Here is a 23,939-nt window from a genome sequence, read left to right as displayed (position 1 = left end):
GGCCACCCGCCTGGATGTGACCTGTCCCGCTCTGTCTTCTGCGTGACTGACAACCCTCCAGGGATATCGGGTGAGCCCTCTCCCGTCTCCCTGCTTCTCCACGGTAAACACACCCAATTGTTTCAGGTGCTCTCCAGAGGTCACCCATCCACACCCTGGCCGACTCTTCTGGACATGCTCCAGCTTCTCAGTGGCTGGGGGTTGGACTAGATGACCCTCGGGGTCCCTTTCAACTCTACCAGTCTATAATTCGTCGCCCAGGTGTGGAGAATGAGAGACTGCGGAGGTGAATGTTTTAGGTGGGTCTGGCCCGCGTCGGCGGCTCATTGGCCAGAGCAGCAGCACAATGGAGCCTCCATGATCAGAGGCAGCAGGAGGCATCTGCGCGCCAAGCCCTGGCAGAAAACAGGCGGACAGGCGGGGAGGGGAGGGCAGCCCCCGCTGGACTCCCAGAAGCAGTTGGCTGGACGGAAATGGACGGAGAGGACTCCGTGGACGGATCTCCTTGGGTCTCCCCAGGTAGAAGCATAGAATCGCAGACTTGTAGAGTGGAAAGGGGCCCCGCGGGTCGTCTAGTCCAGTGCCCAGCGCAGAAGCCACCCAGTCGCTCCGATGCAGCTTCGACGCGCCTTGGCGACGGGCTTTCCAGACAAGTGGCATCCAACCGCTTCGGCGTCCGCTTGTCGCTCACGGACCGGGAGGGGGGAAGCAGCTGGGTCCCTCCGTCCCTCGCCCCCGCTCCCCCCCCCGCAAGATCGCAGTCTCTCCCCGCCCCCGCCGTCTTGCACCCGCCCCTCTGGCCCGGCAGGAGAGGCGGGGGGCGCTAGGACCCCTCCCTCCCTCCGAGCCCCCCGCGCGGCCCCCATTGTCTCTCGCCCGACGGGCCGGGCGGCGCTAGGGCCGGGCGGCGGCGGCGGGCGCGGGCTGGCCCTTGCCATTGTCTCCGGCCGTTTGCTGCGCCGCGCTGCGCTCCTTTGCGCGCTTCTCGGCGGCGGCGGCGCGCTCCTTCCCCGGCCGGCCTCGCCCGCAGGGGCGCTTCTCCCTCCATGGCGCCTCTGCGCCTGCTCCTCCTGCCGCTCCTTTGTGCCGCCGCCGCCGCCGCTGGCGGAGAGACGCGCGGGGCGGCGCGGAGCTGCGCGGAGAGCCGGCAGGCGCTGGCCGGGCGCGGCTTCGCCCTCGCCTCGCTGCCGCCCAGCCTCATCTCCGGTAAGCGGGCGCCCCGTCCTGGCACCGCTGGGGGCACGCGCAGCAAACTTTCCTGGCCGTCTCCAGGACGTGGATCAGGGAGAGGGGCGTCTCGCGTGGGTCCCCACCGCCCCTCTTCTCCGGGTCTCGGAAGGAAGTTGCGGGGAAGGCGCCCCCCTCGCCCGGACGAGGCGGCCGCAGAGCGAGCGGCTGGGCTCGCGCCACCCCTCCCCCCTCGCGCCCGTGGGGACTGTCCCCTGCCCCGCCATTGCCCCTTTTCTCTGGGTCTTTCGGGCAGAAGTTGCGGGGAAGCCCCCCATTTTCCCAAGTCCGACGGGACGTTTTCTCCGTCTGCCCGTTCAAGCCTCGTGGAGGGACGCTTCCCCGACCGAGGGACCCCTCACAGGCAGCCAGCGCCCCCCGCGCCCTTTCGCTGCCTCTTCTCTGCCTCCTCAGCACTTCAGAAGCCCCTCTCCGCCTCTCCTGTCCTCTGGAAGGGCTCTCCGTTTTCTGTGGAGTTGGGGGGGGGGCATCCCCTGTGCCAGCAAGGAGGAGCACCCCCAGCCCCTCCATTTCTCTTAGCTTCTTTATTGTACCTCCAGACCACCTCTTTTTCTCCAGGCAAGTTCATGGCGATGCCCCTAGTTCTCTTTCTCCCCTCCGTTTTCTCCTCACAACAACCCCGTGAGGTCCGCTAGGCTGAGAGAAGGCAGTGACTGGCTCTGGAGGTTGCTGAGCGGGGGAATTTGAACCCTGGTCTCTCCCAGGTCCTGGATGGACGCGCTAACCACTAGGCCACCACTCACTTTCATGTGTTTATGTGGAAACTGCTCCTGGCTGCAATTTTGCCACACACTCCAAAAAACCCCACTCTCTGAGACTCCTGTGTTGCAGGGGCTGGACTAGATGACCCTCAGGACCCCCTCCGACTCTCCAATGCTGGGCTGGGGAGGCTGCCACCGCCTTTGTTCCCCCCTGAGGGGTGGGGAGCACTTCCCTCCAGCTGTGGGGCCAGGCAGGCTAACAGCAGTCCTCTTCCCCCCTCCCAGGAGAGCACCTGCGCATCTGCCCCCAGGAGTACACCTGCTGCGCCAGCGAGACGGAGGAGCGTCTGAGTGAGCAGAGCCGGGGGGACCTCCAGGGCCTGGTGGGAGAGGCAGCCGGCTTCCTGCTCAGCACCCTAGGCTCCCGCCAGCGCCGCTTCCAAGGTGAGGTGGAGGGAGGGTTCCAGCACCTCCCTGTTCCCTTTGGGAAACCCCAGAGGCTGTGGGACCCCCAACCCACTGGAGGTCCTGAAGGGCTGGATGAAAGTTATCCCCCACTCTATGCCAGAATCTGCTCCGGATCCTTAAGAAAGCGGGGGGGGGGGGGGACACCTCTTGGCCAAGGGAGCTCCTGGGGTGAGGTGGGGGGCCTTTTGCCCTGAGCAGCAGAGGAAGCTGGTCTGCCCCCCCCCCAACTTGGCTTGTTGCCTCCCCACTCTCCTAGTTTCCAATTTCCACCCAACTGCACACCCGCTTTGCACCCCTAGGTTGTGCAATGGGGCGCTGCAGCTTGCGGCTGCCTGGAGGCCTTTGTCCTGCACCCCAAAGGGGGGCAGTAGTGAGGGAAGCGCAATGTGCACATGCTCAGGAGAAGGCTCCTTTTCGGAGGCAGAATTTTGGCTCAAGCTACCTTCTTCCTCCTCTTCCTTTTCTTCTTCCTCTTCCTCCCCACATCTCCCTGCCTCCACAGACTTCTTCCGGGAGCTCCTGGCAGGGGCAGAGCAGTCCCTCCAAGCCATGTTCACCCGCTCCTATGGGCGCCTCTATGCCCAGCATGCCCGCCTCTTCCAGGGGCTCTTTGTGGAGCTGCGGCACCACCTGCAGGGAGCACGACCTGGGCTGGATGAGGCCCTGAGCGACTTCTGGGCCCGCCTGCTGGAGCGGATGCTGCCCCTGCTCAACCCCCAGTACAGCTTCCCCGAAGGCTACCTGGAGTGTGTGGGGCACCAGGCAGAGGGGCTGCGGGCCTTTGGGGACAGCCCCCGCCAGCTCCGCGTGCAGGTGAGTCCACCCCCTGGCCCTCCCCTCCCCACCCTCCCTGGGACGCCACAACACCCTCTTGCTTCTTCATGTGACCCATAGTGAACCCATGGAACTCCCTCCCACAGGAGGCAGGGATGTCCACTAACTTGGAGGGCTTCCAAAGAGCGTTGGACCGATGCACAGAGGAGGAGAGACCTCTCGGGGCCACTGGCCAGACTGGCCCTGCTCTGCCTCCACATTTAGAGGCAGCAGGAGGGAAGAAAGGCTATTGTGCTTGGATCCTGCTGGCAGACTTCTCACGAGCATCTAGCTGGGCCCCTGGCCTGATCCAGCAGCTCTCTCCTCATGCACTTGCAAGGGATGGGCTCAGGCCACAGGGACCCCCTCTTCTCTGGGGCTCATGTCAGCCCTCAGCTGCGGGGCAAAAGGCAAAGTTGGGCTGGAAGTAGTCCAGAAATGTTGACTGAGGCGTCCCTGACTTTGTGTGCAGGATCAAGAGCATAAACAGTTGGCTTCCAGCTGTGCCTGAGTTCTCCACCAACTCTGGGCGCAGATGAATTACCCATAGATCCAGCTCCCAGCCGCTGACACACACACACACACACACACTCTCATTCCTGCATGGGTGGGGCTGCCATATCTTGAGGAGCAAAAAAGAGGACAGCCTGAGTTGCTTGGGCTGGCCGTGGTGTGCAGAGCAGCCCACACCTGAGCCAAAAACAAACAAACAAACAAACAAAACCACACAACCCAGAAATAAATAAATATCCCCCCAACCCTGAACCTTTGTTTTAAAATGTAAAAATTCCCCCGGATGGGCTTGTTGGCCCCCCCAAAAGAGGACATATCTGGGATTTCATGGGCGTATGGCAACCTTAGCCCTGCATGACTGTGGGACAGGTGGGTGGGAGGGTCGTGGGTGGGTGGGTGGTGCAGGGTTGGCCCCCAACATGTTGGCACCTGAGGCAAAACGCAAAATTGCCTCTTGCCCAGAGAAGGCAGGTGAGCGAAGATCTACAGCTGGAACGAGCTGGGGATGAAGATCTACATCGGGAACAAGGCAGGGGGAGAGACCAGCAGCACCTCCAATTGGCCAGGAGGCCACTGCAGCGTTGGGTGGAGGGCAGAACCTGCCTCCAGGGAGGGCACCACGTTCGTGGCAGCAGTGGGCCATGCATTCCTTGGAGTCCGGATCTGATGCCCCTGTGGGTCCCGCCTCACCTTGCCTCAGGGGTGGGCTGTCCTGGGCTGCGTGCATGCATGCGTGTGTCCAGCTGCTCAGCTGCCCTTCCTGGCCGCTCTGTCCTGCTCCCCTGCAGGTGACTCGCGCCTTCATTGCTGCTCGAGCCTTTGTCCAGGGCCTGGCGACCGGACGAGACGTGGTGGTCCAGGCGGTCAAGGTGAGAAGCCTGCCTGGGAAGAAGGTTACACTTCTGCAAGCATCTTGCTAGAGGGAAGGAGCCTAGATGGGCAGGATATTATTATTATTATTATTATTATTATTATTACCTGCCCCCACCCAGCCGTGCTCCCTAGCAGTCAGCTTTGCTCCACTGCCCCCACCTTCCCTCTCCCCACACCCCACATTGCTGCCAAAGTCCTCTCCAAAGGAGCAGCAATGTTGGGAGGATATCAGATCAGTCGCTTCTGGCTTGCAAATATCTCCAGGGAAAAGGAAGGACTACTTCACACAGAACCGTTAACTTCGAGTGGGAAGGGATCCCCAAGGGCAGTGCAGGAATCCTCCTCTGGCTCCACAATCGGAGGCAGTGGTGCTTCTCCATAATACCACTTGCTGGAAACTGCAAGGGGGGAGAGTGGCTCTTGCGTCCGAATCCTGATTCTGGGTTTCCTGCAGGCATCTGCTTGGTCACCATGAGAACAGGAAGCTGGACCAGAAGTCCATCTTTGGCCTGATGTAGAAGGATCTTATGATGTTCTTCTGAGGGTTTCATCTGTAGACATGAGAAAAGAGAGACGGGTGGGGGATGTAATGGACAATGCAGAGAGCACTTTCCCTTTGCTGCCATCACAAAGAGTTTCTCTGAGCACATGCAGAGAGTTTCCATTGCAGGTCTCCCTTGGGGGACTCTGGCTGGCCAACTGAGAGAGCAGGAGGCTGGACTGGAGGCACCACTGGCCTGATCCACAAGGCTCCTGCAAACCTTGCAATTGCCCTGAAGCCGGCAACGGATGCGCCTGGGAGAGCGTTCCTGACACAGGTGGTGCTTCTGGCACCTCGGCCCTCTTTCCCTGGGAACCTGCACTAGACAGTGGGCAAAACATCGGAGCTCTGATGACAGGGAGGGTCAAATGCCAGGCTTGCCTAATGGAGAATGCAGTGAAGGTCAATAGGCAGGGAGTTCCAAAGGGTGACCTCTCTGCGCCTCCTCTGTGCCTGCGGCCATCCTGGGAGAATCCTCAGGCTGCCAAATGCTCAATCTGTTCCCCCCCCATTTCTCCCCCCAGCTCTCTCCCAGCGGAGAGTGCCGCCGTGCCCACATGCGCCTCTCCTACTGCCCACTTTGCCGTGGCACTCCAGCCCTCAAGCCCTGCAACGGATTCTGCCTCAACGTCATGAAGGGCTGCTTTGCCAGCGCAGCGGAGCTGGACCCCGAGTGGGAGCGCTTTCTCGGTGAGCACACCCCCGGGGGAGGGGGGAGGGCTGGGGGAAAGGCTGGCAGTGGGAAATGGCAGGAGGCAGGGTTGGACGAGGGGAGAGCTTGCCCTCAAGTGGCATTTTAGTCAACTGTGAGGCAGAGTGGTGCAATGGGCATAGCCGAGTCTTGGGCTTCAGCTGGAGAAATCTCTGATCAGCCGGGGAGCTCCCTGGAGGCCTTGAGGGTCAGATTGCCATATATCTAGAGGGGACTTCTTAGATTGGTAGAGCTGGAAGGGGCACCAAGGAGCATCTAGTCCAACCCCTGCCATGCGGGAACCAAAACGAATGCTAGCCTGGGTTTATTGGTAGAAAGGCAAGATGAAAGTCTGAGTCTGGCTGGCTGTTCCGTTCAGTGCAAGTAGACAGGGTCTTTGGGCAGGGGGGGGGCTCTTTCCCCTTGCCCCAACCTAGCCCCCTTGGCCCACTCCCTCTTTCTCCCTCCCAGATGCTTTGACCCAATTGGCCGAGCGCCTCGGGGGGCCCTTTAACTTCGAACTGGCGGCTGACTCCATCGGAGTGAAGATTTCGGAGGCGATCATGTTCCTGCAGGAGCACAGTGTCCAAATCTCAGCCAAGGTGTGTATGGGGGGGGGGGCAGGGAGAATCTGACTCCTCTGCTCCGTATTATGCCAACCCACCTGCAGGCAGGCTCAGGAGCACACCTGACACAAGTCCAGAGGGGAGCCCCCAAGAGGCTTGGATGGCGCTTCGTACGCCTCGTTCCAGCATCTCCTGCAGCCAAGCTGGTACCAAAAGTCTTGCTCTGCTTTCCTTTGGAGCCCATCAGCAAGGCTGAGAGGGGGGGCTCTTCGTCAGGGCAGCCCAGGACCTCCAGGCACACGGCCCTGGCTTGCACCCTGGGGAGGTCACTTCAGCACTGCTAACACAGTGGTTTGACTTCACCCCTGGAGGTGCACTCCATTATCTCTTGAGACAGATGCCAACAACCTGCAGACAGACCAGCAGAGGTTGGGCAGGCATCTGTCAGGGATGCTTAGCTGTGACCGCTGCCTTGCAGGGGGTTGGGATAGATGATCCTGGGGATTCTCTTCCAACCCTACAATCCCAGGATTCCCTGTCAGATGCCCATCCAACCTTTGCTTAAAACCCTCTGAAGAAGGAGAGTCCACCCACCACCTCCCCAAGTAGTCCCTTTTAATGCCCCACAGCTCTTCCCCTTAGAAAGTCCTTCCTGAGGTTAAGTTATAGAATCATAGACCTGAAGAGTTGGAAGGTACCCCAAGGGGCCATCTAGCCCACCCCCTGCAATGCAGAAATCTCCACTGAAGCATCCAGGACAGAGCCTGCTTCCCCTTCCTTGCCGTCTGAATCTCCTACCTGAGCTTTGGTCTCCTACCAGCTCTGGCAGCAGAATGCCTTTGGCCTTCATGTGGACTTGAGAGAGCAGCTCAGAGTGTGGGTGTTTCTGGGGTGCTTGTGGGGGTCACCTGTGCCTTCTTCCCCCCTCAGGTGTTCCAGAGCTGCGGCAGCCCCCGCCCAGCCCCCGCCCGCTCTCGCCGCTCCCCCCGGGAGGAGGCCAAGCGCCGCTTCCGCACTTACTTGCCCGAGGAGAAGCCCACAACCGCGGCAGGAACCAACCTGGACAGGCTGGTAGGTATTGTGGGGACCCCCCCCGGCTCCGCCTGCATGGTACGTCCCCCCAGAGCTCAGCCTTGAACTTGCGCCTCTTCTGCCTTGTCAGCCTTAGCCTTTGGCAGTCCAGGAGATGCTGCCCTGGGGGGGGGGCACTGCCCACCCTGGGACAACTCAGCACCACAACGCTGCATCTCGTGGTGTGTATAAGAACAAGCAGGCGGCTTCTTGCCACACTTGGGGCTTCTTAGTTTAGAGAAAGGGCAAAGAAGCCGCAGAGATAGGAGTTTATAAAATTATACAAGTCGTGGAGAAAATGGATGGAGAAAAGCTTTTTCTCGCTCACCCCTCATGCCAGAGCTTGTGGGCATCCTATGAAGGGGAATGTCAGAAGATTTGGGGCAGAGGAAAGGAAGCCCTTCTGCATTAATCTCTGGAATGCCTTCTCCCAAGAGGCTGTGATGGACGGCAACCTGGATTGCTTTAAAGGAGGACTGGACGAATTAATCCCCCCTCTTCTCCCCCCCCCCCAGGTGTCGGATGTGAAGGAGAAGCTGCGTCTAATGCGGCGCTTCTGGGTGATGCTTCCCCACGCCCTCTGCAGCGACGAGAAGGTGGCCGCTGATGTCACCAACGAGGACAGCTGCTGGAACGGGCAGGCGAGGGGCAGGTGGGGTGGGGTTGGACCCTGCTAAGGGTGCAGGCAGGGAGAAAAGGACAAGGTTGGGCTCAAGGGGAGATGGGGAGCAGGGGGGCTGGATTTCTCTCCCCCGCCTTGAGGCTGGAGGGGACAGGGGGCACTTGACCCCTGAGGCTTTTGGGGATACATTTGCACCCAAGCCCCTGAGCATGCCTGTGAACCTGGTCATTGGGTGGGGCCAGACTTTCCCCACGCAGAGCTCAGGGCATCTTTTCCGCCACCATGAGAACAGAAGGCTGGACTAGATAAGCCTTTGACCTGACCCAGCGGAATGGCCTTTCTTCAATTCTTACAGATCCTCCAGGTCCAGTGGCAGTCTCTCTTGATTCCTGGGTTCTTAGAAGTACTAGGCCACTGTGAGGACAGGACTGTGAACCAGATGGGCCCCTTTGGCCTGATCCAGCCACCAGGCTCTCCTTAGGTTCTTTTGGGGCTGGGTGCTCGGTGCATTCTCTGCCTAAAGGCTCTCCCCCCGCACCTTTCCCTTTTCCCCCTCCCAGGTACCTCCCAGATGTGACGGGTGATGGGCTGGTGAACCAGATCAACAACCCCGAGGTGGAGGTGGACATTTCGCGCCCCGACATGCCCACGCGGCAGCACGTCCTGGCCCTACGCAGTGCCACCTCCCGCCTGGTGGGCGCCTGCAATGGGCAGGACCTCGACTTCCAGGATGCAGGTGAGGCCTACAAGCCCTTCCGGGCACCCACTCCCCCCTCTCCTTGTTGGGAATCGGAGGAGAGACCCACACAGCAGGAGTTGCCCCCAGTTCCAGTCACCACACTGGCAGCCTAAAGTCCAGAAGATAAGGCTTCAGTAATACAGTGCATGATGCTCATAGATATACATTCCGCTTGGAGGCTTTGCAGATACAAAGACAGATAAATCAAAGCGCAGAGTAGCTGCAGCTTCAAACATAACAGGAACTTGGACTCACTGGCTGGCCAATGAGCTGATGTGCCTTGATCATTGAGGTGGACCCAGGTTTCCAAACTTGGGTGTCCAACTGGTTTTGGACTACAGTTGTTATAATCCCTGGTCACTGATCCTGCTAACTAGGGATGATGGGAGTTGTAGTCCAAAAACTGCTGGAGACCCAAGTTTTGGAAGCACTGGTGTAGACCAGTGTTTCGCAGCCATTTTCTGACCGTAGTCCCCTTCCAACCTTGTTTCCTTCCAATGCCCCCCATAGACGTAGCCAAGGGGAGACTGGGGGGGGGGCAGCTGCCTCCCAATAAGAAAAAATCAACACAAACAAAAGCCTGCCCCCCCATCAAAAATCCTGGCTATGGCCATGCCTGCCCCCGTCCTACCAGTAGAAAGGTAGCTATTTAAATGTTTTGTTTGTAAATAGAACATGTTTTATTTATGATGTTTATAATTTATACGAAATAGAATCACATAAAATGATAGGAACATAATAAAATATTCCTGGAGCAGAAAAACAGAATCATGGAGCTGGAAGGGCCCCCGAGGGTCATCTAGTCCAACCCCCTGCAATGCAGGAAACTCAGCTCAAGCATCCAGGACAGATGGCCATCAGAGCTCCGCTTAGAAACCTCCAAGGAAGGAGAGTCCAAACCTCCTGAGACAGATCCATCTTCCATGTATTATAAAAAGTAAACACTTATTTGGCCTCAGTTATTTGACACAAAGGGGGAAACCCACAGATACAGTCCAAAAGGCGCACAGGGAGTTCTCTATATATGGGAGAATGTTTAAAAGCAAGTGGTCCTCACTGACTTGGTGCAAAAAGATATTGACACCTGGAGGAGCCCTGGCTGCCTAGATGAAACACTCTAGCCTCCCACACCCTTCACTGAAGCCTTCCAACACTCCCCCCCCCCAACCCCAGCTCCTAGGGAAGCCTTTGGCTCTTAAAATCACAGAACCGTACAGTTGGAAGGGACCCCAAGGGTCATCTAGCCCAACCCCCAGCATAGCTGTCTAGCAATCAGTTGGTGGTGCCTAGACAGAAAGGGGTGGGAGCAACCTGCCTCACCCCCGTCCCTCTCTGGCAGGGGCTTCCCAGCGAGGGCTCATCCACATATCTATTTGCCCCATGGTTGTGGGAATGTCAGCTGGGTTTCCTGTGTTAGGAAAAAACCTCTAGGTGCGAGGCTGCTCAGTCCCCCGAGGTCCCTGCGGAATAAAGGAAGGAGTCCAGCCAACCGGAGCAAATAGCTGTAGACCAAAGTTTATTGCACAGTAGTTTCAAAGAGCAAATTTTGAACCCCGAGGATGGGGTGACAAAGACTTTTAAAACTTTCCCACCATATCCCAGAATACAGTTCGAAGGGGAGGGGTTAACCTTGGCAAACATGTCCAGACAAGTCCTTGGTACAAGATTAGCATAAGGGCAAGACTCAGGTATATGACTAGCATAGACAAATATGTCTTAAGTACCCACCACCCAAAAGTACAATAGAAGTTCCTTTGCATGTCTGGAGCCTGAGGCGAGTCAGGTGATGAGATTTGGCTTCCTTTGGCTAACAATGAGCCCAGCAATTGTCACCTCTGGAGTCCTTTTGCAAGGGGAAAAATAGCTTTGGAATGGGGGAAACTGGGAAAGGAGATGATTTTATATTATTTTTAAAGCTAGGTGACCTCCCTGAGCTGTCAAGTTGGAAGGATATATTCAGGCATAATATTTGTAATATTTAACTTTAAAGATGTGCCCCCCCCTGTAATTTCTGTAACACCTGCAGATTGGCGCTTGAGAGAACAAGACCTTTCCACCCTCCCCTCTGTTTTCTGTTCCAGATGAGGACGGCGGGAGCGGCTCAGGTGCTGGGTACAGCGAGGACCGGCCGGCCTTGGGGGCTGGAGCAGGGGGGGCTGGGGGTTCCCCCACGGGATCCCGCCCTTCTTCCGATGCCCGCCCACCTCGCAGGGAGCGGCCTAGGAAGGGCTCCTCCTCCTCCCGACAGAACCAGAGTGGGGGGCGACCAAGCAGTGGGGCTGGGCTGCCCCCCACAGGGGCCACTTTGCAAGCCAAGGTCTTTTTCCCCCTCTTCCTGCTCCTCCTGCTGGGGGGCTGGTGACCCCCACAGTGGTTTGGCATCTCAAATGGCTGACTTCCTCTGGCATCACCCCTCCCCCAACACCACCAGGAAGGGGGGAATCTCCCTCCGCATCCAGTCAAAGGGGGGCTGGGTTGGGGCTCTCATTCTCCCCCATGCATAAACCCCCACTCACTTGTGAGGTGGGGGTTTAATTTTATGGGAATGACAAAGAGAGGCCGGGGGGGGGATTGGGAGTCAATTGTTGTAGGGTGGTTTTTTCTATTACCTGGGGAGGGAAACCAGGGTTTTTTTAAATGGGGGCTGTGAGGAGAGGCCTAGCAATGAACTTTCACTTCTTTTCTATACCTTTTGAGTTCACCTCTCTTTTTGGTGGGGATCTAAGAGGGGGTGGGGTGGGTGAAGGGAAGGGAAGGGGGGAGAGGGGGGCAGACAGCTGCCCCCTATTTTCTCCCTCTCAGAGGAGGGGGGCTAGCAGCTTGTAGGTGAAGAGGCAGCCCCTCCAACTAGGGCAGCGACCAGACTTACAATTCTGCCCCCACCCCATAGGCTGTCGATCCTTCTGCAGACCTTCCAGGGCATTGGGGAGGGGGTTCCCAAAGCACTGAGAAGCCCCCCTTTTTAAGCACAAAGGAATTTGTCTTATTTTCTGGATCCGTTTTTTCTTAAATTATGGAATAATAAAATATTTAATTTATTGATGTCCTGCTTCTGCCTTGTCTCCTGGGGTTCTGGCAGCGGCCTCCTTGCCCCCCCCCCCACTTCATGGCTTCCAGGAAGGGTCTGAGGGGAGTGTGGGGGCTTGTGCTCTGCAATTCTGCCCTTCCCCTTCCTGCCCAGACCCCAAACACAGGATGGAGGGCGAGGGCTGGGTCAGATTCTGCTCTTCTTCCCCCACCTTCTGGTTGTGGGAAGAGGAAGTGAGATGACGTCTCTGCAGCCGGGAAAATGGTGGGCGGCAACATGTGCCTCAGTCTCCCTTTCGCTGTAGGCCAGTACAGATGCTGCGTGCGGCAGGTGAGCGAGGAGCCTCTGCCTGCCTCATCTAGGACAGGAAGGCGTGTGGACAGACCCCCAACGCCCCCCGCCCTGCCCAGGGCTGCGAGGACCGTTGTGCATGGCCCTGATTCTGCCAAGCGTGAGACCAAGGTGGGCAAAGGGGCTTTGGGTGGGTCTGCGGGACTGGAAGGGGAGGGAGGCCTGGACAGAGCGTGGTGCTGATAACGCCAAGGTTGCAGGTCCGATCTCTGCATGGGGCAGTTGCAGAATCTGGCATTGCAGGGGATTGGACTAGATGGTCCTCTGGGTCCCTTCCAACTTATGATTCTGTGAGGCTGAGCAGCTCCGGGGCACGGCTGGAAGGGGCTTCCCCCTATCAGAATGTCAGACCAAAGGGGGGCCCCTAGCTCAGCATCCTGTTACCCCAGTGGCCAAATCCCCCTAGGAATCAAGGTAGACTGCCTCTGGGTGGGGAGGTTCTGTGAGAACCAAAAAGAGCTCTACTGGATCAGGCCACAGTGGCCCAGGAATCAAGTTAGAATCATACAATTGTGGAGGAACCCCCAAAGGTTTGGGGGGCTAGGGTTTGGGGGCCTCCAGGCAGTTGCATTTCCTGTGTTGTGGGGCGTTGGACTGGATGACCCTTGGGGGTCCCTTGGATGACCATCTGCCATGGATGTTTGATTGGAGACTCCTCCCTTGCCAGGGTGAATTCCCTTCCAACTCTGCGATTCTAGGATTCTATAGCTTTGCCATCTCCATATAGCAAAAAGCCTGGACTCTGGGGAGAAGTGGGCTTGCTTGGCAAGCGGTTCAGATGGGCTTGATTGTGCACCCTGAATTTGCTGGCATGTGGTTGAATTTGCTCCTGAACTGTGATGGATTCTTTAGCTGTGATTGCAGGGGGTTGGGCTAGATGACCCTTCCAACTTTACACGTCTAGGGTTGTAACTGGCATGGGCTGTGATATTATTTGGAGCTGCCAAATATTCCACACTGCAGTGTGTTGAGGAGTGTGGAGTGGGAGTGGAAATGCAGGTCCCTGCAGGAAGGCCACCTTCTCTTTGAAACACTGGTTTCAGGAGGAGAGCATCCAGGACAGAGCTGCCTCTTGGCCCCAAGTGGATGCCAAACTCTTTACCTTCCTCCAGGAGTGCCAGCTTGGCACCGAAACTTGTAGGTGCCGGGCTTTGTGGGTGCTTGGGTCCGGGGGCCCCAGAGAGTTGGCGCCTATGCCTTCCTCCCTGGCCTGTTCTGGAAAAGGCAATTCAACACGAGGAGAATAATGAGGCTGGAGGCAAAGTGAAACCAAAACAAACTTAGCTTTTACTAAAGGTTTTTGCAAGGCCTTCTGCCTTGGTCAGATCACACCTGGAATGCCATACCCTCCAACATTTCACTGATGAAAATAGGGACATCGGATTCCATAATGATAATTTTACTATTTATACCCCAGACACCATACTGGGTTGCCCCAGCCACTCTGGGCAGCTTCCAACATATATAAAAACATAATAAAACATTAAATACTAAAAAAAGCCCCTTCCCTATACAGGATTGCCTTCAGACAGCTTGGGGGGTCAGATAACTTCATACTCTCCAACTTCTGTCCAATGAAATTAGGGACATCTTAAGGAAAAGTGGGATATTTCGGGATTAAATCAGAAACTGGGAAGGGTTAAATCAGAGATGTCCCTGGAAAATAGGGACACTTGGAGAGTCTGGAATACTGTGTCTGGTTCTGAGCACCACAATTTAAGAAGGATGTTGACAAGCTGGGATGTGTGCGGAGGAGGGCAGACAGGCTGATCAAGGGTCTGGAAACTCCATGCTGCGGATGTCTGCCCGCCGCGCGGGGCGCTCTGCTTCAGGGCACCCCGTGCGCCGGGTGGCAGGCTGCTATCCGCAGCTTAGGGAGCCCTGTGGGAACTCCTGCGGGCTCCCCAGGCTTGCTGATAGCTTCCTGAAGCCTGGAGAGTGAGAGGGGTTGGTGCGCACTGACCCCTCTCGCTCTCCAAGCTTCAGCGAAAGCCTGTATTCGCCCCATAGGACACACACAGATTTCCCCTTCATTTTTGGAGGGGAAAAAGTGCGTCCTATAGGGTGAAAAATACGGTAAATGGCAGACAGGAAATAAACAACATACTCAGGATTCTGTTTTAGATGTATTGGGGGAGGTGGTCCTGGGCTACACCCCTTCTGTGATGTATGATGTTTCTGGGGGTGGTCTGGAGTTTGAGGGTGGGCAATTTAAAAAATCTATATAAGGGTGGGTGCACCTTTGTTCTGTGTCCTTCCTCCCTCCTGCGTGTGGGGAGTGAGGACCCTGTTGCAACAGTTAATAAAGATCAGGCTTACTAGCCGCTTTGCTTCTCAATATTCTCTGGTTGGTCTCTGTTATTTTCTCCTACCGATAGAGAACCTACAAAAGGACTCTGTATGGGCTCTTGGACACCCCATAAGGGAAAAGGAGCAGTTTTTTCTCATAACAACACCACACATTTGTCATAACTGTGTCATAAATTGGGAGTGTCTTCTGGCAGAAACCTGAGCACCAGGCTTGCCCTGTCCCTCACATGACCTCTACCTCCTACCTGTTATGGAAAAATTCTGGGTGCAGGTTTACTCTGCTACCCAGCTCTCCTTGTCAGCAAAAGAAGGAATCTCCAGCCAAGTAAAGAAGCAAATCAGTGGTCAGTAGACCTAATCCTTATTGTTGCAACAAGGTTCAAACACACAGAGAGTAGGAACCCCAAGCATGGGGTTGCATGGACCTTTAAGACCTTCCCTCACTTTCCATAACACATTTCCAGATACATCATCAACACATCATCAATACATCACCAATGTGTCACCAAGAAGGAGGGAATCTTGCATAGTAACAGGAGTCCATTATTCAATAAAACTATTTAGACCTATCCTTTCCTGAAGATGGGCTTTGTGAACACCTGGCTTCTGCAAACTCCATCAAGGGATATCTGTCTGGTCCATTGTTATCTTTCCCCTTGGGAGGTGGGAGGTATAAGTGACTCTATGCCTCAGGGATTATGGAGGCTGGGGAAGCCCTGGATTCCCCACTTCCAGAGGAGTCATTAGCCATTGGAGCCAAGGAAATGGGGCAAACTGTTGAATTTTGGTGATTATTTGATTCTATATTGGATAGTCAGGGAAAACACTACAATACATTTGCTATTGCTACACTTATTGCTGCAGTTTTATAGACTACTTTTTAGAGGCTGTGGTAGGGACTTGGGATTTTGGGGAAGTCATTTAGCTGCCCCCCCCCCCGGTTATAACACACCCTTTAGGTAAAACAAGGGTAAGTATTTACATGTTTCGGTTTCCCAGTCCAATCCATTGAGGCTGGACATGCTGTTGGTCTCGGAATGAATACCTGTCTGGCACTCTGGTACCAGGATGTCAGCAATTATGACCCAGGCAGTGGTCTGCTGAGTATGTGGTCTCACACTTCAGGGATTATGGCTGCCCCATGCCATAGCCCAAGCTTCTCTGGTAGCCATTTCCCTTCTGATTAGAACAATGTGGGAATGGTGTAAATCCATAATTAGAGTGATTTTATATGAGTTTTATATGAATTTCAAGTTTTCCCATTGAGCCAGTATAGTGAATTATTACATTTGGTAATGTGCAGCGGTGGCTCTTTGTCTTTGCCTCGTAGTGCGGAGAGGCAAAGCTGGGGGGGGGGAGTTCTTATGGAATAAAACCAAAATAAATAACTAAAGGCATGGGAATGTGCAGAAGGGAGGGACTGTAATTATTTACTGAAGAAGGCAAAGTTACCTTCCCTATAGCAAGGGAAGGTAAATGAAAGTATTCAAATGCCCAAAGTCACTGTATCAGCCAGATTCACTTGTGGGTCTTCGAACATATTCCTCTTTGCTTAAAAAATGAATTGTTGTTGTTGTTGTTTAGTCGTTTAGTCGTGTCCGACTCTTCGTGACCCCATGGACCAGAGCACGCCAGGCACTCCTGTCTTCCACTGCCTCCCGCAGTTTGGTCAGACTCATGTTTGTAGCTTCGAGAACACTGTCCCACAATCTCGTCCTCTGTCGTCCCCTTCTCCTTGTGCCCTCCATCTTTCCCAGCATCAGGGTCTTTTCCAGGGAGTCTTCTCTTCTCATGAGGTGGCCAAAGTCTTGGAGCCTCAGCTTCATGATCTGTCCTTCCAGTGAGCACTCAGGGCTGATTTCCTTCAGAATGGAGAGGTTGGATCTTCTTGCAGTCCATGGGACTCTCAAGAGTCTCCTCCAGCATCATAATTCAAAAGCATCAATTCTTCGGCGATCAGCCTTCTTTATGGTCCAGCTCTCACTTCCATACATCACTACTGAGAAAACCATGGAAAAATGAATTAAGTCAGACCAAACAGGTACAAAATAGTCCTTTTTCCTTTGACCCTGAGGACTCTCAGCTTATCAGTTAGTTTTCCCAGCAGGGCAATCTCCCATGCTTCAGTGTACCAAGTAGTAAAACTGGCCCCATCTAGTTTTTCCCAAAACTCTAGCGGTGGTCCTAACCACTATAAGCAGGTGCTCTTTCAAGTCTTTACAATGCAGATTTTGGTTACCCTTATCAAATGTAGGTAAAAGTGCTAAAACTGAGAAGCTGGGATAATGTGGCAGTTTAAGACCTTAGTGGTATTTTTGAACAACTGCTCCCTCTGTTCTAGCTCAGCTGATGCACAGCTGCCAGACAGGTCCCAATCCCAAAGTCCCTGTTGCAGGAAGGGAGCCTGAGGAGCTGAGGCAGATGGTGGTGGCAAAGGACTGGGTCCTAGACTTGATGGACAAAATAGAAACCGATGAATCCCTGTGCCTGGATGGCATCCACTCCAAAGAACTCAGATGCAAAATTGCTGCTTTTTTAAAAAACAAAAATGTACGCCTGGCCCCTCAGATCAGCCTCCATCACTGAGGACTGGGAATTGTCCAGTGTAACACCATATTTCAAAAGGGATCCATGGGTGGGGCTTTTGGAAATTACAGGCTTGTTAGCTTAATGACTGCCCAGAGAAAACTGATGGAGAGCATTATTATAGAAGAACAAGCCTTGCTGAAGCAGAGCCAGCATGGCTTCTGCCTGGAAAGTCCTGTCCTGCAAACCTTTTGAAGTTCTTTGAGTGTGTCAACAAGTATACTGGCAGAGGTGGGTCTGTCAACGTTGTCTTTAGCAGGGCTTTCTTTCAGCCAGAGCTCAGCTCCAGCACCTCTCAAGTGGGCACCATTGCCATTATAAGATAATAAGGGATGCATTCAGAGTGAGTTCCAGCACCTCTTTTTCTAGAAAAATAGCAATGGTCTTTAGGCTTTCAAAAAGTTTTTCATGGGAAGCAGAGAGCAGGAATAAATGGACTGTCCTCCCAATGAATAGCTCCAAACTGGGTGAATTGGGAGTCAAATGGCAAATGCAGACCATGGCAGTGCATGCACACCAGAGCAAAAAATTTGACCCTCATATAGATGTGAACAGGGTCTGAATTGGCGATGACCAACCAGGAACAAGAATTTGGGGTCCTAGCGGAGAGCATGATGCAAGACACTCAGGTTGGAAGTTGCTCCCCTCCCCACCACACTGACACGAAGGAGCTTCAGCTGTTGAATTTCTGCCAAGCCAGCTGCTGTTAGAGGCCCAGGAGGAAATGTTGCACCTCCTGACTTCAGTCCAATGTGCACTTTCGTGGGAACAAGTCCTGCTGCATCTGGCAGGGCTTGCCTTCAAGCCAGCACGCACAGGATTGCGCAGGGTGCTTAGCACCTGCCACAAGGCGGGCTCTTTGGCCTCATCGCCAACAGCTAAGAAGAGCTGGATTCGTCATTCAGGGTTAATGCTCAAAAGCTTGGAAGTCCCTGATTAAATCGCAACAATACAGAGATGCCGCTTGATAAAGGAGGCAGTTGGTGTTTGATTTCATTATCCACAATTAAATGAGTGACTTTGGAAGGGGCCACCTGAAATCTTGACATTTTCCAGAGTCATCCCTTTCCCTGGAATTTACTGTCAGTTCTTCACATAGCACCCAGCAGGCTCTTCTTATGTTCTTAGCTAGAAATTGGGGCTTTCGTGCTGTGGCTCCAGCCGCCTGCAACCCTCTCCTGACTGAACTGGGGCTCTTGCTTCTAGAAGCTTCCGCAGACACCTTTTCTCTCTGACGGAGCTTCCTCTGAAGTGTGACTTCGCTGTTTTTACGATCCAGACTGAATTTGTGTGATCTGATCTTTTAAAGATTTGCTTTCAAACTGCTATGTATGTGTTTACTTCTATTATATATTTTGTTATGTGATATTTTCACTGTACACTGCAATCCACTTAATGGATTCTTAAATACAGGTAGTATAAAACTGATCCCTCCTCAAACAACTCATTTCTTCCTCTTGGAAGATCTCCTCTTGGAGGTGAAGCTGTAGGCATGAGCTGCCTTGTGCTGAGACAGGCGATCCTGAATCCTGCATTGCAGGGGGTGGACTAGATGGCCTTCCACCTCCCAATTCCATGGTTCTATCTAGCTCAGAATCAGTTTCACTGATGGGCAGCAGCAGCTCCCTAGAGGGCTTTCCGTGGACACACCAGGGACTGAACCTGAGACCTCTTGCTTGCCAGACATCTGCTCTGCCAGCCTGTCCCTTTTATTACCTACATTAAAAACCTGCCTTGATCCTGGTATTTTGGGCCAGGGCCACTATCCAAGCATTGCCAGGACAGATACACTTTGAGGATGCCCCAGAATGCCACACCAAGTCCACAGCCCCCCTGTGGTCTGAGTGGCTGATCGCTTTGCACCTGGGTCCAAGTCACAGCCTGTGCCAGGGTAAGGAAATGCAAGGGGGTGATAAAGGGGGCAAGGGGGGTCACTGGAGCAGTTCTGACTTGAGGTGACACTTCAGACCAGACACTGAGGTCCAGCTCCAAGGGCCCCTCATTGTGAGGTTACAGGGGATGTCTCCCCCCCCCCTTCAGATGTGAAGGATATAAACAATGTCATGACTTTTAGAAGACATCTGGAGGCAGGGAAGTTTTAAATGGTTGGTGTGTGGCTGTGGGTGTGGGTGTTTTCCTTTATATTTTGTTGGAAGCTGCCCAGAGTAGCTGGGAGAACCTAGTAAGATGGATGGCATATAAAGAATAAAATGATTATTATTATTGGTCCTGAATGGGGTAACTGTGCCCCTGAAGGACCAGGTGCGCCGCCTGGGAGTCATTTTGGACTCACAGCTGTCCATGGAGGCACAGGTCAAATCTGTGTCCAGGGCAGCTGTTTACCAGCTCCATCTGGTACGTAGGCTGAGACCCTATCTGCCTGCGGACTGTCTCTCCAGAGTGGTGCATGCTCTGGTTATCTCCTGCTTGGACTACTGCAATGCGCTCTACGTGGGGCTACCTTTGAAGGTGATTCGGAAACTACAACTAATCCAGAATGTGGCAGCTAGACTGGTGACTGGGGGCGGCCGCCGAGACCATATAACAACGGTCTTGAAAGACCTACATTGGCTCCCAGTACATTTCCGAGCACAATTCAAAGTGTTGGTGCTGACCTTTAAAGCCCTAAACGGCCTCGGTCCAGTATACCTGAAGGAGTGTCTCCACCCCCATCGTTCTGCCCGGATGCTGAGGTCCAGCGCCAAGGGCCCTCTGGCGGTTCCCTCATTGCGAGAAGCAAAGCTACAGGGAACCAGGAAGAGGGCCTTCTCGGTAGTGGCGCCCACCCTGTGGAACGCCCTTCCAGCAGGTGTCAAAGCAATAAACAACTACCTGACATTCAGAAGACATCTTAAGGCTTCAGGGAAGTTTTTAACGTGTGATATTTTAGTGTATTTTTGGTTTCTATGGAAGCCGCCCAGAGTGGCTGGGGAGGCCCAGCCAGATGGGTGGGGTATAAATAATAAATTATTACTATTATTATTATTATTATTATTATTATTATTATTATTATTGCTTCTGGGGTCTGGATCCTATCCTGCCTTCCACCATCTGGATCCAGAGCCCACAGTTGCTTTGGAAGGGGGTGCTGGGATGCCAGCTCTTCCCTCCAACCTTCCTGCAGTGTGGGAAGTCTGGGGGGCAGAGAAGCCTTTGACCAGATGAGGGGAGAAGCTGGGCAGGAGGCAGCAGTCACTGAACAGAACCAGGACCCACTGCAGGGGAACACACACTTGCAGTTGGGGAAGGGAGTTTCCTGTGAATCAATGAATCTTTATTTGTGTCAGCCATCGGCCATAGCAATAAAACAACAATACAATATACGAAGAATAGAAATAAAAAGTCAGTTATATAAAATACATTTTGGGGTTTTGAATCAATAGTCAAATGGTGGACCTTATTCTGATTGCCCAGCTAAAAACCTTGCCGCCTTTGCTGTCTCCTGCTCGTCTTGATCTGCAAAGAGGAAGGACAGTGTGGCAGTGGTTGGGCGACCCGGAATGGAGAATAAAAGAGGGGTGATAATCTCATTCCTCAAGTCTTTATAAAGAGTGCAAGCCAGAAGGGCATGCGCCACCGATTTGGGACTGCCATCTCCACAGGGACAAAAGCATTTTTCATGTGGAATCTGTTGGAATCATCCCTCAAGTCCAGCTGAGGGACCTCCTTGCTGCTTCCATCCAGCAGCTCAGACCTTCCTGCTCTGTTCCTAAGCTCTTGGAATGCCGCTCCTGAATGTCGGGGCTGCTGTCTGCCTCGTCTCATTAGATGCCTGGATAAAGCACCCTCGCTCTCCCACCCAAGTAAGAGGCCTTGCCTGGATGTGCAGGGAGTAAGCTTGGAGAGCTAAGCAGTGGTGTAGCAAGGTCAGGTGGTAACCGGTGAGGAAAATTTCTTGTCATCTCCCAACTTGAAATTATTAAAAGAAGGAAAAATAAGATACTTAAAGTTGCAAGCGTTGTTTTCTGGTTTATTTACTTAACATTGTGAGCATAAGCACTTAAAAACTTTTTTCCGCGATGGGAATTTCTTATTTTAAAAACACATATTTTTGCCATTTTGTCACCCCCCTCAGCGATGAGATCTGGGGCGGACCACACCCACTGCACCCCCTTCCTATGGCACTGCTGCTCAGCAACGGTGATCAGCTTGCTGATGTTATAGAACCAGCCAGGTACCAGGAACCAGAGCAGATAAGGGCTGGCGAGTGCCAAGGGAGAGGCACATTGGCAAGGGAACTGACATTTTCTGAGATGTCTGAAAGGTGTATTGGTTGGTTTAGCACTTGGGGGTTGCTGTTCTGTGGTCCCTTGGGAGGACGGGGGGGGGGGTATAGATTCAGTAAATTCAATAAACAAACAAATAGGGATTTTTCAGACCAACCGAAGAAAATATATGGGGATAAAAGTATGCCGATGACACCCAACTCTATCTGTTGATGGATGGCCATCCTGACTCGGCCCCAGACACACTGACCAGATGTTTGGAAGCTGTGGCTGGATGGTTACGTGGAAGCCGGTTGAAGCTAAATCCTTCGAAGACAGAGGTCCTCTGGCTGGGACGGGACGATATGGGATCGAGGGGGCAACTCCCATCTCTTGCGGGGGTGCAATTAGTGCCAGCACCGTCTGTTAAGAGTTTGGGTGTAATCTTCGACGCCTCCCTTTCCATGGAGGCGCAGATGGCAGCTATAACAAAGACGGCATTTTTCCATCTCCGCCAAGCTAAGCAGTTGGCTCCTTACCTCTCTTGCCCTGACCTAGCCACTGTGATCCACGCGACGGTCACCTCAAGACTGGATTATTGTAACTCACTCTATGTGGGGCTGCCCTTGAGGCTGACCCAGAAACTCCAGCGGGTGCAGAATGCTGCAGCGAGACTCCTTACGAGGTCTTTGCTGCGAGATCACATTCACCCGGTGCTATACCAGCTGCACTGGCTCCCAGTGGAGTACAGGATCAGGTTTAAGGTGCTGGTTTTAACCTTTAAAGCCCTATATGGCCTAGGACCCTCGTACCTATGGGACCGCCTCTCCTGGTATGCCCCACAGAGAAACTTACGGTCTTCAAATAAAAACATCTTGAAGGTCCCAGGCCACAGAGAGGTTAGGCTGGCCTCAACTAGAGCCAGGGCTTTTTTGGCTGTGGCCCCGATCTGGTGGAACGCTCTGTCACAAGAGACCAGGGCCCTGCGGGACTTGACATCTTTCCGCAGGGCCTGCCAGGCCTCTGGCCAAGGCACAGTCTGACTCCCTCCCTCGGCAATCTTCGTGGAGCTCTGGCCCAATGGTTGCCAGTGGCTTGAATTAATTAATTTTATAATGAATGATTTTAGAGGGTTGGTTATGCTGTACTTTTGTACTGTTTTATTGTTCTTAGCCGCCCCGAGCCCGGCTTCGGCTGGGGAGGGCGGGATATAAATAAAATTTATTATTATTATTATTATTATTATTATTATTATTATTATTATTATTAGGACAGACAGGGTCCAGCCAAGAAGATGTACAAGAGCCAAAGCAACAGGTTAGAATGGCCAAATGTGAAAGGTTTCCCCCTTCCAGCTAAAAAGACTTAAGATTAAATGTCTGGGCTGCCCTCCCCCCCCCCACCTTGCATGTTGCTTGTGGTGAATTTGAATGATGCTAGCACAGTGAGATTAGCCTCCTGTTGTTAAGGTTTAAATAAAAGGTGTGAGATGCCTGCCCTCTGAATTGTGGATGGCTCATTCACTGGCTCCAGCATTCATTTAAAAGGTTCTGTGCCTTGATTACTTTTGCCTCATAAGGAAGCCTGTTCCTATACTCTTCTTGCACAATTACCCAAGCAATAAAGCCTCATCCCAACTGCCCCAGAGGTGTACATGAGTCCTTCCCTGCTGAAGGGTGCCACATTCTAGCAGCAAGACACCCTGTTTTTGGGTGTTCTAATCCCAAGGCAGTGTAACCCTAACCCCAAGGCTTCTAAGCAAGGTTGCAGGTACTTAGCTGCTGCAACCTTTTCCTTAGCTGTTGAAACTTGTGACCTTTTGGCCTTTCATGAAAAAGTGAAATTTTCATTACACTGACTGACACACAAAGAATCAGAAGTTCTCTTTTCTTCCCCTTTTCTCCCCCCTTTCTCCTTCTTCTTCTTTCTTCCTTTTTCTTCCTTTTTCTTTTACTCCTTTTGATTTAAATTTATATTTAGATTAGTTTTTTATCTTTGATGATTATACACACACACAAATCTGAACAACAATAATAAATGAACAAATGAAAAAGTGCAGGCCTCATAGATTCTATGATAACTCCACCATTACATATAGTTCCAGGCAATGCAGCTGTACCTGGAGAGTCAGCTTGCATTTTAAAAAGGTAGATGAAGCCTTGAAAAGAAAAAGGATAAAAAGCTCAGTATAGACTTCCGTTTTTCAAGGTTAAAAAGGGTCAGCCAGATTTATAAGTGACTAAAGAGTTAGCTGGAAGTTCCAACTTTCAGTTCAGTTCAAAATGAGTTAAAAATGAACTTCCCTTTGGGACACCAGGTTGGCCACGGTGAGAACAGGATGCCAGGCTGAGGGGCCTGATCTGGCTTCAGGGCTCTAAGAAACAAAATAACCATGAAACCACCTTAAAACAGCAGCAACTGAAACAGTCCCACAAACAGTTGTTGTTGTTGTTGACTCTGTTCCTGGCATTGTGTTTCTGAACCTTGTTCACCCTTGTTGTTTAGTCGTTTAGTCGTGTCCGACACTTCGTGACCCCATGGACCAGAGCATGCCAGGCACTCCTGTCTTCCACTGCCTCCCGCAGTTTGGTCAAATTCATGTTCGCAGCTTCG

General features: G+C 53.2%; 2 protein-coding genes across 5 annotated transcripts in view; both read left to right on the top strand.

Annotated features, from left to right (window-relative positions):
- Positions 1–227: 227 nt before the first annotated feature.
- LOC310692017 (glypican-6-like) lies at positions 228–11,888 on the top strand. 3 transcript variants are annotated; one of them, XM_083472378.1, is made up of 10 exons: positions 228–286; positions 2,235–2,393; positions 2,920–3,230; positions 4,532–4,612; positions 5,682–5,847; positions 6,320–6,450; positions 7,345–7,485; positions 8,001–8,137; positions 8,668–8,843; positions 10,928–11,888. In XM_083472378.1, exons 1-10 carry the CDS (start codon positions 271–273, stop codon positions 11,206–11,208), a joined length of 1,599 nt encoding a protein of 532 aa, XP_083328504.1. In that variant the 5' UTR covers positions 228–270; the 3' UTR covers positions 11,209–11,888. The 3 variants fall into 3 exon arrangements, with proteins under 3 accessions (XP_083328504.1, XP_083328503.1, XP_083328502.1); XM_083472377.1 differs by lacking the exon at positions 228–286 and adding an exon at positions 331–519; XM_083472376.1 differs by lacking the exon at positions 228–286 and adding an exon at positions 938–1,206.
- A 177-nt stretch (positions 11,889–12,065) lies between these two features.
- The window catches only part of LOC310692002 (NXPE family member 3-like), a 31,327-nt gene continuing 19,453 nt past the window's right edge, over positions 12,066–23,939 (top strand). For both annotated transcript variants that reach the window (XM_083472349.1, XM_083472348.1), the window contains exon 1: positions 12,066–12,336. In XM_083472349.1, coding sequence (XP_083328475.1) covers positions 12,136–12,336 — 201 coding nt within the window. In that variant the 5' untranslated portion in view covers positions 12,066–12,135. The remainder of the gene's footprint in view (positions 12,337–23,939) is intronic.

This window comes from Podarcis liolepis (assembly GCF_965112155.1).
Source record: "Podarcis liolepis genome assembly, chromosome: 13".
In the NCBI taxonomy this organism is placed as follows: Eukaryota; Metazoa; Chordata; class Lepidosauria; order Squamata; family Lacertidae; genus Podarcis; species Podarcis liolepis.
Note: the sequence above shows the minus strand (reverse complement) of the source record. Positions and strands in the feature narration are given on the sequence as shown.

What these genes read in the sequence shown, in the direction of transcription:
- LOC310692017 (XM_083472376.1), top strand. Translation starts at nt 1,047, where the DNA reads ATGGCGCCTCTGCGCCTGCTCCTCCTGCCGCTCCTTTGTGCCGCCGCC. An exon ending in GCCGCCCAGCCTCATCTCCG is followed by an intron (nt 1,207 to 2,234) that starts GTAAGCGGGCGC and finishes CCCCCCTCCCAG; the next exon opens with GAGAGCACCTGCGCATCTGC. An exon ending in AACGGGCAGGCGAGGGGCAG is followed by an intron (nt 8,138 to 8,667) that starts GTGGGGTGGGGT and finishes TCCCCCTCCCAG; the next exon opens with GTACCTCCCAGATGTGACGG.